Source organism: Crassostrea angulata, chromosome 8 (assembly GCF_025612915.1).
Source record: "Crassostrea angulata isolate pt1a10 chromosome 8, ASM2561291v2, whole genome shotgun sequence".
Lineage (NCBI taxonomy): Eukaryota > Metazoa > Mollusca > Bivalvia > Ostreida > Ostreidae > Magallana > Magallana angulata.
This window is the reverse complement of record NC_069118.1, coordinates 60,335,840-60,351,014: the sequence shown is the minus strand read 5'-3', so window position 1 is coordinate 60,351,014 and position 15,175 is coordinate 60,335,840. Positions and strand designations below refer to the sequence as shown.

At 39.8% G+C, this 15,175-nt stretch overlaps 1 protein-coding gene across 2 annotated transcripts in view; it reads right to left on the bottom strand.

Moving 5' to 3' along the window:
• Positions 1 to 555: 555 nt before the first annotated feature.
• Positions 556 to 15,175, bottom strand: part of LOC128161767 (E3 ubiquitin-protein ligase PDZRN3-B-like) — a 91,877-nt gene continuing 77,257 nt past the window's right edge. Inside the window, exons 7-11 of one of the 2 annotated variants that reach the window (XM_052825156.1) lie at positions 11,890 to 11,952; positions 10,172 to 10,270; positions 6,631 to 6,744; positions 4,833 to 4,961; positions 556 to 3,119 (exon numbers count right to left, since the gene is read on the bottom strand). In XM_052825156.1, coding sequence (XP_052681116.1) covers positions 1,629 to 3,119; positions 4,833 to 4,961; positions 6,631 to 6,744; positions 10,172 to 10,270; positions 11,890 to 11,952 — 1,896 coding nt within the window. In that variant the 3' untranslated portion in view covers positions 556 to 1,628. The remainder of the gene's footprint in view (positions 3,120 to 4,832; positions 4,962 to 6,630; positions 6,745 to 10,171; positions 10,271 to 11,889; positions 11,953 to 15,175) is intronic. The other variant, XM_052825157.1, reaches the window with a different exon arrangement.

Sequence of the window (15,175 nt, the reverse complement as noted above, 5' to 3'; positions counted from 1 at the left end):
TCAAAATTATACAATCACACCAGACTGCATGTATGTTGTAACTATTTAATAATTCTCTTCTTTTTTATGAATTTTATGTGAAATATCTTCTTAAATATCGATAACATTTCTTGTGTGTCCATCTCTCTCCGTGATTGGAATACCCCGTGTCAAGACTGTAACGTTTCCAGCGTTAATGGCGGACATTTATCTCAGAACTCTGAACAATGTACATGCAAGTATGGTTAATAATCCAGACAAGACCCTTTGTACCACGTGACAAAGATGTTGGTACGTTTGTCAGAAGCACCCTCCTCGCCCCACCCACGATAAATCCACTAAAAACGTCAGCTCCGTCCCTCGACAGTTGAAGAGACCCACCAAAAGCCCGACCATGTGTAGAACTTTCCTCTCTGGGAAACAATAAAACGTCCACCTACCATTTATCAGGATCCACCCTCAAAATTTAAAGCACAGCGATCATTTATGCTTTTATTTTACTTATTTACATAAATCTTGATTCTCATATTCACCCCTTTCTCTTAAAATACCATATGAAAACAATGCAAACAAGAGTTGATAGTGTTTATAAAACAATAATTTATTTGACATGAATTAATTGTGTATCACTGAAGTCAGAAACAGAATAATGAAGCACAAGATTGGACAGAACGTGACCTGTCAACATATAGTTACTGTTTGAACATATAGTTACTGTGTCAACATATAGTTACCATGTCAACATACAGTTATCATGCCAACATACTGTTACCATCTCAACATAGTTACCATGTCAACACACAGTTACTATGACAACATGACCACCTGATCACTGGTATAGACAAATACCTCATACTAGAGTCTATACGCTCAGATTTTACCTCTTTTGGAATTCTTAAACTTAAATTAAAATAAATGCTTTTTACTTTAAAACATTGGAATTCTCTGGCAAATGAAAATTACAATTCACCAAAAATGCCTTTCTTTAGACAGAAATAAAGGCAGAATCTTCATTAGTGGGGACTATCAGACAGTGAGAATTGGAATTCCTTCTATGGTTCAACAAACACTAGCTTGTCACCAATACAGCTCCTTGATAAATATATGTATATCTACATTGCAATTTACAACTCATAATCCCTTTATGTGTAATATGATGTACAGTTTCATTGCAATGTTCCTCAGACTTTTAGTACAGGACATTGTCAAATCTTAACAGAATAATTTAACTGTTATGAAACTTTACAAATAATGAATATAAAACATGAAGAATTGTGGAGTAAGGAGGGATCCCTGCTGCATACCCCTGACAATAACAAAGTGATCAACCAGAGCAGGCCTGGTGTACAGCTACATACATATCACATGAAGGATGACAGCATTATGACTTAAAGCACTTGTGTTTATAGCTGCAATATGCAACCTGCAGACTTTATAACAATAATCATCTCTTACATACATCCACAACAGATAATTAAATCTCACAGCCAAGTCAACATTCACTGCAGAAACAAAACAAAAAATATTCACTGAAAACAGAAGTCTTCATGGAACATGATTTAAAATACATAAATATCTCTTTCTAAAACATCACATCAGTTTATGTTGTATATCACAAATAATCCTCGCTTACTACAGCGCGGACAGAATCAAACTGTCGTCACGGACAGCAGCGGGTTGTACGTTTTCCCATCTGTCACTCGACTTCCGTGAGCCAGCATCTCCTGCACAGTCACAAAATTGTCTAACACTTTCTTGTTTTTATGTTTCATCATCTTTCGATGACTGAGTTCCACAATGTTTATTTCTTTCTTTTCCTCAGCTTCTTTAAGTGTCTCCATTTTAGCTTTCATCATGCACTCGCGTTTTCGCTTATGGTCGCGTGCCTTTTCTATATGCTTTTTACGCTCCTCCTTTGACCAATAACGTCCGAATTTCAGTTCACTCATTGCATCATCATCTGTGGTCATTCCACAACGTTCCTCTGAGATTTTCTTTGCTCTCTCTTTCAGAAGCTTACTTTTCATTGGACGGCGTGTAATGTAGCGTGTACCATCTGGCCGACGTTTCACCACCCACTCCATTTGACCGCTACTGTCTGGAGGTGTGGCATTTGGGCTGTCTCTGGTAATATTGGGGCTGTCTCTAGAGACATTCGGACTGTCTCTGGATTTATTCTCCACCTGACCACTGACCGAGCTAGCACCAGAAGATGGAGGCTGCTGGGAGACGCCATTGTTCTTTCTGCTCCTCATTGGGTTCTGCTCGATTTGTTGCTGGAACAGTTTCTGCTGGATGGCTATGGTGTGTTGTAGGTTGGCCTGGTTGGTGTACATAACGTCGGCGTACTGCATGTACAGGTCCTGAAGGGACTCGCCCATACAGTTCTGTTTGCGGAGACTTGCGGATGCCTCGAGCCCTGGCCCGATGCTAGCGTACTCATCACTGGACCCCTCGTTCTGACCGCACGGGGTCTGTGTCTGTTTCTCGGTGTCACTCAGCGCGGAGACGTTTGTGTTGGAGGGAGCCAGACACAGCATGGAGTTCTTGAAGTCGCCTTCGTCTGAAGCCTGATTCAGTTCTAGAGTCAGTGGCGTGCTGCGACAGCTCTCTCCCGTGTTGTAAGCACTTGTTGTGGTAGATGCGTCTTTGTCACACGCTGTCTTCGTCTGCTGAGAAACCTGTTTGGGTAAGGTGTCGCGACGATCCAAAGAATTTGGGTTGTCATATAATTGCACATATTTTAAATATTCTAGCCTTGTTCCCATTCTGGGTACAATTCTTGGACTTTTAATTGTCAAAGCTTCACGCTGAAGCTGATTCTTGCCTAGGTCCTTTGTGTGTTTGTCACACATTTCCTGACATTCCATGTGAATAGTTTCCATTTCTTTGTTCAGAAGGGCGAGTTCTCGCTCAATACTGCTCACTGAGTCCTTTCTCTTTGAGTTTTTGTGCGGCGAGCCCTCCATCTCGTTAGCACACCTGCTCTCTAAGTGAGCCCGGAAACTGTCACACTCGTTGCTGTAGTCCGTGACATCGGTCACTTCATTAGACAACACACTGTCATCACTGTAGTTCGGCTTCTTCCGTCGGAACTTGGACGTCGCGGCCGGAGAATTAGTGCACTCTGTGTCTGGATCCTGAAGGAAAAAAAAAAGACATCAGGTTAAATCAATGAACAGAAAAACACAAAGTTACTGTAGCTTGTATGCACACAGTAATATGCAGAATATAAGTCTCAAAATTACTTAAATCACAGGCTTAACTGAAACTGAATTCCTCTGGAATCTAAATGTTAAGATATGCTGTATCTTCTCAAATAAAGTTCATCTATCTCGATCATAAACATGACATTGCTGAATTACTGTGTGTCATTTTCTTTACTGGTACAACAATGCTAACTCAGTCCTAAGATCACCAGTTTAAATGAACCATATTTGTCAGTTCAAAACTGCTGTGAATAAGACTGTGTGTAAATAAATCCAAGATTGCTATCTTATTAATTTAACATGCAAATCCATCTTGTTGGCCGGGAGTCGCACACTAACACAGTAGATATTTATCTACGTTTCTTATTTCTAGTAATTTGTCACTCGATATCACTTAAGCTTACCAGTTTCAAAAGTATCAGGCAATTCCGCTGTCAATGAACAATTAAGGATGTTGGTTTATTGTGTCAGAATTTTACTCATTTTAAAAAAAAGTTTGTGGTGGGGGTTAGCTTGAAAAAAAAATTGCTTATAAAAATGGCTTTTTACAATTCTGAACTGCATATGCCAGATTTAACTGTCATTGGAGAAAAAGTGCAGCTCATTTGGATTGAAAACAAGAATAAGCCAACATCAAACATGCTTCCCAAAGATAAAATACTTTAAACTGTTCTTGTATTTTCCCTTCATTCTTTTTGTCTCCATAAATCAAATTCAACACCTACTAGAGAAAAGTGTTTAGCTATTATCTTCTTTTCCATTATTTTACAAAATTACAGGAAATTGCATTTGCTTGCAGCAAAACTAGATACATGAAAAAGTTAACAAAAAGAAATCATAAGCAGTCCAGCTTTACAGTGACTTTTTAGTGGTGCTGCCGTCTTTTTCCTCAGTAAATAATACCAACAAATATTGATTTCTATAAGAGATAGCTACTTAACAATGATAGGAAGATGAGAAAACCTGTGCACTAAAACCCTACCAGACTGACGAGTCTCAAGATCAAAGGGGTGGGGGAGCGTGAAATGATCTGATTCAAAACATCGACTAATTGAATATTAGTATTGTTGTTGTGTCAATCTGTACATGCATGCATATAGACAGTTATGTGCATTAGAAAATTACATGTATTAGACAATAGTCTGCATTAGACATTTACATGTATTTGACAATTGTCTGCATTAGACAATTACATGTATTTGACAATTGTCTGCATTAGAAAATTACATGTCTTAGACAATAGTCTGCATTAGACAATTACATGTCTTAGACAATTGTCTGTATTAGACAATTACATGTATTAGACAATTGTCTGTATTATACAATTACATGTATTAGACAATTGTCTGCATTAGACAATTCTCTGCATTAGACAATTACATGTATTAGACAATTGTCTGTATTAGACAATTGTCTGTATTAGACAATTGTCTGTATTAGACAATTGTCTGTATTAGACAATTGTCTGTATTAGACAATTGTCTGTATTAGACAATTGTCTGTATTAGACAATTGTCTGTATTAGACAATTACATGTATTAGACAATTCTCTGCATTAGACAATTACATGTATAAGACAATTCTCTGCATTAGACAATTACATGTATAAGACAATATCATGTATAAGACAATATAATGACCCACCTGCTCCGAGCTCTCGTCGTTGCGCGTGCTTTCGTCCGTGCGCCCCACCCCACTGTCTTTCTCGTGTTTGTGGAGCGAGTTCTCGGTGGTGGCCGTGTCGGTGGTTCCCCCTTCCTCCTCCATGTGACCCTGATCAAAGAAAAGAGACTGTTGTCAACAAAGAGACTCTTGTCAACTCACAGATTCCCTACAGCAACATTTACAGAAGTCACAGCTGGAGCTACAGATAGAGTGCTCTATACTCCAGTCCTCAGATCTACACAACAGATCTACACGGAGGCTTAGTTCCTACTGATACAGTTAACTCTCTCCTGCAATAGGATATTGATTGGACACACTGACAAGACTTTGTACACCAACTTCTCTCCAATAATTGACACCTGATGTGTGGAGGATAAAACACATTCTCATTGATTCGGAGTCAATAAGCTTCTCTGGTGTCCCCTCCATGTAGCAGAACTGGGGGATTATTTCGGCCGTGAGACTTAAGTAGAATATCTTGTCATCAGGAGTTAACACACAGCTAATCTGCCTCAGTGTAAACCCTGCACACTTGACACTTTAACAAATGACATCACAGCTCATAATAACAATCTCTCAGAGTTGTGGTTAAAACAGAGCTCGCAATTTTTTGCTACTTTGTTTTCATAGTGAGGGAATTATAATAAAAAATGTGTTTGGTTAAGAAAGGAAGACAAAATGAGAGAAAGGGAGAGAAAAAAAAGGCGTATTCTGGCATTGTCAGATCAAAGGGAAAAGATAATGAGGCTTGAACAAATACACCCAACAAAAGACAATGCTAACAAAAAACCTGTTTACATAATTGTAGTCATTTGTTATACAGCTCCTTGGAGGCAGCAAGGGTTTCCATGCATACATCTTTATACTACTGTCTACTTCTAAGGTGACCTACCCCCCAGGCAAGTCCTTAGGCCCTGTTATGCTTGTTTTCATAATTCTTTCTTTTTTTTCATTAAAAAGTAATTTTAATGATGCTATGATTCACTGGGCCACTTTGAAGCTGAACAATTTTCTTTGATGACATGCAATATCTCAAAAATCAATGTTAGTATTGCGCCATTAAGCCTTACTGTCACAACATCTAAAGGCATGACTAATTACCCTGCTCAATTATGGCATTCATTAACCTCATAATTAAAAATAAATGAAAGACAATCACAAAGATACAAAATATCTTCAGATTGACGTGCATTTGCATTATATTTTATCTCTTTCATTTAAAATGACCAGGCAGGTCTATAAATTTGGAGAATTCTACTCAAAAAGCTTAATGGTAATGGCAGTTTCCTGGGAGTCAAAGCATTGAATAAATGGCAAACTGGGTTACTACAGACTCTGTTAGAGACAGGGGCTGGTTACACAATACAAAGGGAGGTAATACACACACAGACAAAGGGAGGTAATATAAACACACACAAAGGGAGGTTATAATAATACACACATACAGACAACAGGAAGTAATAAGGTACACACACACACAGACAAAGGGAGGTAATATAAACACACACAAAGGGAGGTTATAATAATACACACATACAGACAACAGGAAGTAATAAGGTACACACACACACTGGATCAAACTCAGTCATGCTATACAATACACACAGGAGTATACACAGGGTGTTAATTTGTAGCTACACCAATATACAAGGGAGTACACAATTCAGCTATACTTCAGCTATACAACATATCTTGGAGTATATAAATATACAGGGGATATATCATGTAGCGAATACATCCGGATACATTGAGAGTACACATGCCGTGCGGAACCTACCCGAGCCAACATGGACGCCATGATTTGCATGTTGTCACGGTGATGCTTCTCTAGGATGTCCATGTGTAAATCATCCAGACTCACATTCTGGTCTTCCATGAACCCATCATCCAGCTACAAAGGGAGACAAATCTTCACTCATTGGTCGCAATACTCAGAGACATTTAAACGGAGATAAATCATCATCAACTGTATAAAAGTGCCGCACTGCACACAATTTCGTTACTTAGCTAATGTCACCATGCACCAAATAAAGAAGCACTTTTTTAAGTAGTTGCATTCATCTGAAACATCACTGATTTCTGACAACACATTAAGTCAGCAGTGACATCATCAGCTGATCACAAAGACAGGAGAGCTCCACTAGAGCAGTGACATCATCAGCTGATCACAAAGACAGGAGAGCTCCACTAGAGCAGTGACATCATCAGCTGATCACAAAGACAGGAGAGCTCCACTAGAGCAGTGACGCAGCGCTTACCTGGCAAACAATTAAAGTCATCTGTAATATCGCCCCATATGGCCATGTCAAAACAGATCATTACCGACATCTCTTTGATGTTACAGATGAAACAGCTTTATCTAAGTCATGTTTAAAATTGGAGCAACAAAAAACGTGCACAGATAGGGCAAATCGAGACATTTTAAGATCAAGTGATTCCAATAAATGTACCTACTTTGATTGACCCCCCTGATAAAAACATCTGTACTTGTGTTTAAAAAGAAATGAGTTGTCTCATAATAAAATCACATTAACTTGAAAATCAATCTATAAAGCATAATTACTGCCAGACAATACACATACAATCTGTTTCAGTCAAACTAAATCCTGAGGGGGAATAGTCTATTACAATATGTGCACCTTTGTTAGAAAACAGAATAAAGTAGCTACAAATAATGTATTATCTATTTTCACCTAATAAGGTTTCAACAATGAAATGTACAACACATGTGATACACCGACTGACAGCAGCCACTGAGCCATGCTAATGAGGGAGGGCAGGGTCTTTACAGTTTATTAATTTCTGCTGACAGATCAAAGAGTCGGAGACAAATGACAATGGGACAGTCTGAGACGATCTAGTGACTCTGGTTTATAGTGGTGCTACAGTTTGCACCATTAGCTTTACATACACCCCTGCTGATCACTTAGATTCTGTCAGTACAGGAGAATTGTGTGTACATAAAACAGACTGTAAACATTTAGAGCTAAGAAAAACCCAGCATGAAAGGCAAAACAGAGAGATAAAGTGTCGGAGGAGAATGCAGAGAGGTGTGTTCTCGATGCCATTATGTGCATGTCCACACCATGTAGTGCAATCAACAGATAGACCCGTCCCTTTGATCTCCGGCTCCCAGGTCAGCCATGTTAACAGAAAGCTGTTTGGAAAGTGTTAATCGGCCATGAAGATGCTGGAGTTTTGTGGTCAAACTCATCAAGGGGCAAACAAGTACAGAAGGCACGGTTTCCACTTGCACCAGTGGTAGCAAATGGCAGCCATTTCATGGAAGCTGAATCTTACATATTGTATCGATAAGGTCTGAATAGTTAGCAGGCAGATGTCCTTAGTCAACAGTGCAACAGTGGAAGTCAGGGCCTAATTCTATGCCTTTCTGAATCTTACATATTGTATCTATAAGGTCTGAATAGTTAGCAGGCAGATGTCCTTAGTCAACAGTGGAAGTCAGGGCCTAATTCTATGCCTATCTGAATCTTACATATTGTATCTACAAGGTCTGAATAGTTAGCAGGCAGATGTCCTTAGTCAACAGTGGAAGTCAGGGCCTAATTCTATGCATCTGAATCATACATATTATATCTATACACAAAACATAAGTTTAATATTTGATTATTTATGTTCTTTCTCAAGGGTACAGTGAATGAGAAAGGGGGGGGGGGGGGTTTACGGGTTAATTCTTTACTGGGGGAAGGGGTTAAGGGGTTAGGTCTGTGTATATCTCTAAGGGGGGTTTGGGGGGTGAGGGGTTAATTCTCTGTCTATCTCTAAGGGAGGTTTGGGGGGTGAGGGGTTAATTCTCTGTCTATCTCTAAGGGAGGTTTGGGGGTGAGGGGTTAATTCTCCTCCTATCAGAAGCTGTCATCATCTGATGCTGGGCCACACAGCAACTCATTGCCAGTCTCATTACACAGAAACCTCCTGATTTATAAAAACATAACTACCATGTCAGAATGGGGTCAAGACGACCTAGTAATTCTCTGGTGGTACTCGGGATCTCTTCCACAGGCCATGCCTCTTCCCTCATCATCCAAACACCTGCTCTATGTTTTGTCATAAGGACATAATGCCAGATTTTTTGCACTTTAAACAATTGTAAAAAGTTCAGCTCTTTCGTAAGGTAGCAGTAATAGATGCACTGTGGCAAGCGTTTGCCTCAGGTGTGTGGGAGATCACAAACTTTATCTACTGACTCGGCTTAGCTTATCTGTAAATCCGCCATCTGTTTCATTTCCATAAAAATATTTATCTTTTTTAGAATGCACAGCTGAATCAATCAAGAAATAAATGTTTCACTTTCATAATATCGATTGAAATAATTGACAAGAAATTTTTTAAAATCTCAAGGATATTGATATCAAAACATTCTGTTTTTCACCAACTACAAATTAGTGTTTTGTGTTTGACACAATGTCATGTTTCGGGGTGATGAATGTAATCCCCCCCCCCCCCCCCCCCCTTGATGGGTTTTCTCTGTCTCTATGGCAGTACACATGTAGTCTCTGAAGCAGGTGTCTAATGGAATACACACGGCCTATCTTAATACCTTGATCCCGTACAAGCTCTTTGTCTATCAGTTACACCTAACTTTGAACAACACCTGATCTCCCGACTCTTGACGGCCCAGCGGGCTAGCGGCTCTAGGTGACCGGGAGTCACGACCAACAATACACCACTAGGTACCACACAACGGACAGAGATCTACAGACAACACCTGTTCCTTCACTAATCTCACCCTCTAAAACATGAAAGACATTAAAACAACTGTTTATATCAAGCCTAAACAAACGCCAGGGTTCACCTCTATTCTGTCAGAGTTGTGCCAGAGTTTTCTCCAGGAACTGGAGCCCCTTGATGTGGGATACCTCAATCTTTACACAGTCTCCGTGTACAAGCTTACTACATCATGGTGCCTTGTGTCAACAATGCGGATACCTTGATGTGAACATACGAAGGAGCACAGCAGAGCCAGTTAATTGTTGCTTTTGGGGTTCAGTAATACAACCATAGTCCCTGAGTGCTATCCCAGCCAAGGTCTGTTTCCAGTACAATCTGAACTCCTGGAGAGAAACAACCCGATACACTGACACATAATGGGGGACTTGACATATCTCACCATTCTCTGAGAATCAGGGAACTACAGCTAGGGCCACAACTATACAGCTTCACGTACAAATACCAGACCGCTCAGAATATCTACCGCCCTTGTTGCAAAATGTAGGGGTGTATAGAAAACTGTTATTTTTGTCCTGCTCAGACTAATGTCAGGAAGTCATCGTGGACCTGACTGTCCCTGTATTTACCTGGAGGTGTGGTCTGGCCAACAGAAGCCTGATGTCTGCCCCTCGGTCTGAGAACAGCTGAATCGCCTGGTCCCTGCTCCGAACATCCACCCCATTCACCTAAAATTAGAAAAAAATAATTACTGAAGACAAAATTAGACTGGTTTCTGTGTATACATGTAAGTTGAGCTGCTGCAGATTGCTCCCCTATCTTCTTTCCTGCCAAAACAATTAAGTTCTTTCACCCAGTTTTTAGCATGGCTGACATTTTTGTACGGATTTTGATCGCTACCACATGCCTGCTCTTCTGAACTCTTTACATATAATGGACATTTCTCCATTTACTACTTGTTCAAATTCCAACAACTGTAGGTAATACTGTCTATGATGTGCACTGTTAGGAGTAATTAGGAGACTATTGCATGTAAGAGAGCAGGAACGATCCCAAAGTAATCTAAGACTATGTGTTTGTTCTATAGTGAGCTGGGGGATAAAACCCACAAACACATGAATAGAGCCATCTGAATGGCCACCTAAGTGAATGGAATTATGATGTATTACGGCTGTGTTTTCTCACTGCATTCTGCATTAGCTGCACTCTGTCACAGTGTGCCCAGACCCTCCACAATGATTTGTCTGTTGTATTGGGCAGCCATCACACACATGACGCCAGTGCCGCCGTGGCAACACACCATTCCCACAAATTGTCCATGTGTCAATAGCGGTGTTTCGGGGAATTATTATTTCATAATTTTCAATATAATCTTAGTCTCCCAGTTTGACATGAGCCTAACAATCTTTCTCCAGCACTGATGCAGTGTCAGATAATGGGAGTGTTGATGGAGTCGTCAAATTTTAATGGCATTTTTTCATTTTTTGTCCAATCACACATCACTAGCTGCAGTCCTAAATGCTATCTATATTTAAACAGTCGCATCAAACAAATCTCACCTCCGTCAGTAATTAAAAGCATAAGAAACACACTCAGTGTCTGCAAAATTACAGGAAATTGCACAAAATCGTTTCTTTTTGCGCCAGAGAGAATCAGCCTACACCTATTCTGGAGACTATAGATTTCCTTTCCCTGACAATAGCTTTGGAGGAAAGATTTACGCAACATCATTTAACAGCTTTATGTGGGTATAGAAGGAAGGCTGCTCAGAAAATCATTTTAATGGCTACATTTAATGTCAATATTGTCACTAAGAGATGCACCCTTGTACTTTCATAATCTCACCATGGCTGGTTTTCCTGAATCAATGTATATAATTCTAAGCCCCCATTTAAAACGGGTCACCATAAAGTGATCCAATAAAATTTGAAGTTAGAAAATGAAGAGGTAATCTTGCATGAATCCTGATGATAAATATCAATTATATTCCCGATTAAATCCATGTCCATTTGTTTGTATGTGTCTGACGAGACAGATAGGAGATATGAACTGTTAAACATCCTGTAGATTCAGATGATAAAATCGTCTGATCTAAGCTGGAGGTTAGGACCCAAATAAATCTTTCTTGTCATCGTTTAATCAAAACTTTGTTGAAATTTGGCAGAAAATTGAAATGACAAGCCTGCTTGTAATGAAATCAATGAAACATAAGTTTTCTTTATCTACATTTAAATTCATCATCATGAAATGATAGTAGCATTGTCAGGCCCAAGAGATTAAGAGCCCTTTATGGCATTGTACATTAGGGAGAGAGGTTAAATCGGGTTATATGTTGTTGACTGGTTACCTGGAGAACTTGGTCCCCCTCCCTGATCCGTCCATCCTGAGCAGCTATACTGTGAGCCTCAACCTGAAAAAAAAAAAAAAAAATCTACAACACTGGATCATCATGGGGTCAATTCATCACTTTATTTCTAGTCTCTGCAACATTCCCTCTATCATACGTTTCTGCAGATTTTGTTTTATCTAATCTTGATTCCATTAAGTTTCCCCCTTCCCCCTTCCAGAAGTCAGTTGATGGTGCTAATGACCTGGATTTACGACTCTCTTACTCTCCTCCTGCATTGATGGGTAACCAGAGCCTTTGATGTCTACCTTAGTATGTCTAAATAATGATAGCAACTTAATGCTTGGCAGCGAGAGGTTCCCACCACCCTCCCCAGTAAACCCCAGTAAACCACCAGAATTGTAGAGCAATGTTACAGTATAAGGTTACCCCCCCCCCCCCCCCCCAAAGGATTCTTCTAACACCTGTCCATTCCGCAGCTTCATCGTTTTCAGATTTTTCTTCCTCATCAAAAGAAATGGCTGTCATTGTCTGACACATACAAGTAAAAATGGATTCTTTAACCCCTAAACCTGTTTCCTCTACCTCTGCAAACGATAATTACTCTCATGCATCTTTTGATTAATGAAATATAGGCTCGTACATTCTAGCTTTCATAGTCTGTTCAGCGATACAGGTGCAGTTGGCTGCTGATTTGTTTAGAAACCCAATCAAAAGAAACTTGTTGTGACATCATACATCTCCAGACATCATCGAGTGCATGTATCTGCAGGCATGGCAGCTTATGCATCCAATCAACTGCATGTTCTAGCAATCCCAGCATGCAATAACTGTTGCAGCGTGCTGGGCTGATGCTTTCTAGCCCCTGTGTTACGGAGTGTTACAGAATACAGCAAACTCCTGGACTTGGCCGTCTAATTCTCTGTACATACCTCCCTTGATTGTCATTCAGTCACTAATCCCATTTTGTGGGGCATTTAGAGAAAAAGCCCTTTCATCTTCAAGCTTATACTCTTGGGTTGTAGAGAATTTTAGAAGTACTGACGTAATGAAAATCAGCAATTTGTCGACATTGCCAAGCGAGATCGGGGATCTGCCAAAAGCAGTGAATGTTTCTATCTGCAATAAGAAGTTTGCTTTAAAATAACTCCTGCAAATTGTTTTGTCAGAGATTATTACTGACAAATTGTGTAGAGCAGAAGCAATGTAGATTTTTCAATAACATTCTTGTTTTCTACCACACACTACAGAGCTAGTCTACAGCAATCCGTCCATTTCTGGTCAAGGAGAGACTGAGCCAATCAAAGCTCACTGTCTCACCTCTGTACCGACCACAACATGTCCGAGTTCGATTTAACTCCTTAACTTTTGAGAAGACAACAGTTTGCAGCTGTCGGATGATGAGGTAGACTGGCATACCTCCGAGATAAACTTTCCTTTGATCTGAGAGAACTGAACAAGAGAGAGACAGATAAAAGCAATTGATGCCTTCCTTCTTAAACAGCAACCTTCTCCAATCTTGGGCTTCAAAAACAAGGTGCTGATCGCAGTAACTATTCATTGATCTGTGAGAGCATGCACCAAACCGATACACATCTCAAACATCTCGCTCCAAAACATCTCAACTTCAGTTACCTCCCAACAGTCAGGGGATCTCTGCATGCTTTTAAATAAGTCCTTTAAAATTTTCTGGAGGAATCAAACTTGGAACCCACAATAAAGTGAATACTCCCATTCATGAGGACTAATCAATCTAGTATTTAAACTTCCATCAGTTAATGTTGCCTGTTATTACGATCTTGTTTTAAATCACCCACTTCTACTTGATCCTGAGCTATTTTAGGGAGCAGATGATGTAAAGTGTTTATGAATTTTATTTGGGCACATTACGTCAGTTATAAAATTTATGTGAGAACTTCAAACAGAGAGAAACATTAAACTTGATGTAAAAGTCCACGGCCCTGCAACAACAGAATTTTATCAATAAAAATCAAATCAATGGCTGGAGCTTCAGGTAATGGGGTCATTAGATTCATCTTCACAATGTCACACTGTGAAATTCACACTAAGAAATCTTCAACATCAACACTCTAGGTTTCCTATTCTACATCAGCTTTGGGGGTTATTTGTTTACGATCTTGGTGCAGGGTTTTATTTTTTCAGAGTCTATGCGTGTAATGGAAATTCCGACAACAAAGGATAGATTAACTCCCCACTTAGATCTGCTTCTTCTCAATTTGATATCATTTTCCACTGAAATGTGAGCCTACAATAATGAGCTGTTATCTACCCCGAGTTCACTCAGATGTATAATCCCCGTACTGTAGCTGTTTTGTGGGAGACAGAGTACATCCAGGGAGATGTAAACTTTGAGTGGCCAAGCACTATATCCCCAATACACAAAACACACAACAAACCTACATTGTACACAGTCAGAGCTTGACGGAGAAGACAGTGCTAGGATATCATAGTTTACCTTAGGATGAGGTATAATGTAATCCTGAAAAAAATCCCACTTGAGTTTCATACTGCTCACAGAAAGATTCCCATTTAAACAGAGAGCGTGTTTTCCCGATGTTTACAGACAACAACTGCTGGTTCTCTCAGGCCACTCTGACCCCCAGACCTGACCCAGGATCCGTTATATTGACCAGCGCTTGTCAAGACCCCAGCGTGAAGTTTGAGACAGATGCCATACAGTCAAAATGACGTGGTCACTTCTCTCCTCTCAGATTTTATCAGGCGGATGATTTGATTTCAAAGAGGCCTGAAATTGATTATTGCATTAGCCTATATTATAGGCCGCTCATTAAGAAGTGGGGTGTTTAGGAAATACTGAGGCCTGGTGTATACATGATGATAATCTCACTAACTCTATTATCTCACTTCAAAGACAGCTAGCAAATGCATCCTCATGAATTAAAGCAACTTCTCCATGTTGGAAGGACCAGCAAAGAGTTTGTTAGTCATGTGTTTACAAAACAATGGTGGGCCCGGTCTCCAGGGGAGAAAACTCTGCAGAAACTGGGATTGGATTAACTAATCTGTGCAGGACAAGAGATGGCCATTATCAGTAAAGCGTCAGTATTATCAACAATCAGTAAAGAGACCTCATTAAGAACTTGATTGTATTAGTTTTCTGTGTAAGGTTTGTCCCTCATCTACATCTGTTACAGTCTACAAAACTTTGCTGGGTGGAAAACATGATTGATTTACTTAGAGCAAAAATCTATTCTGATAAGGAATTGTAGAATCATGATGGAGAATTCATAAAATCCTCCGAGTT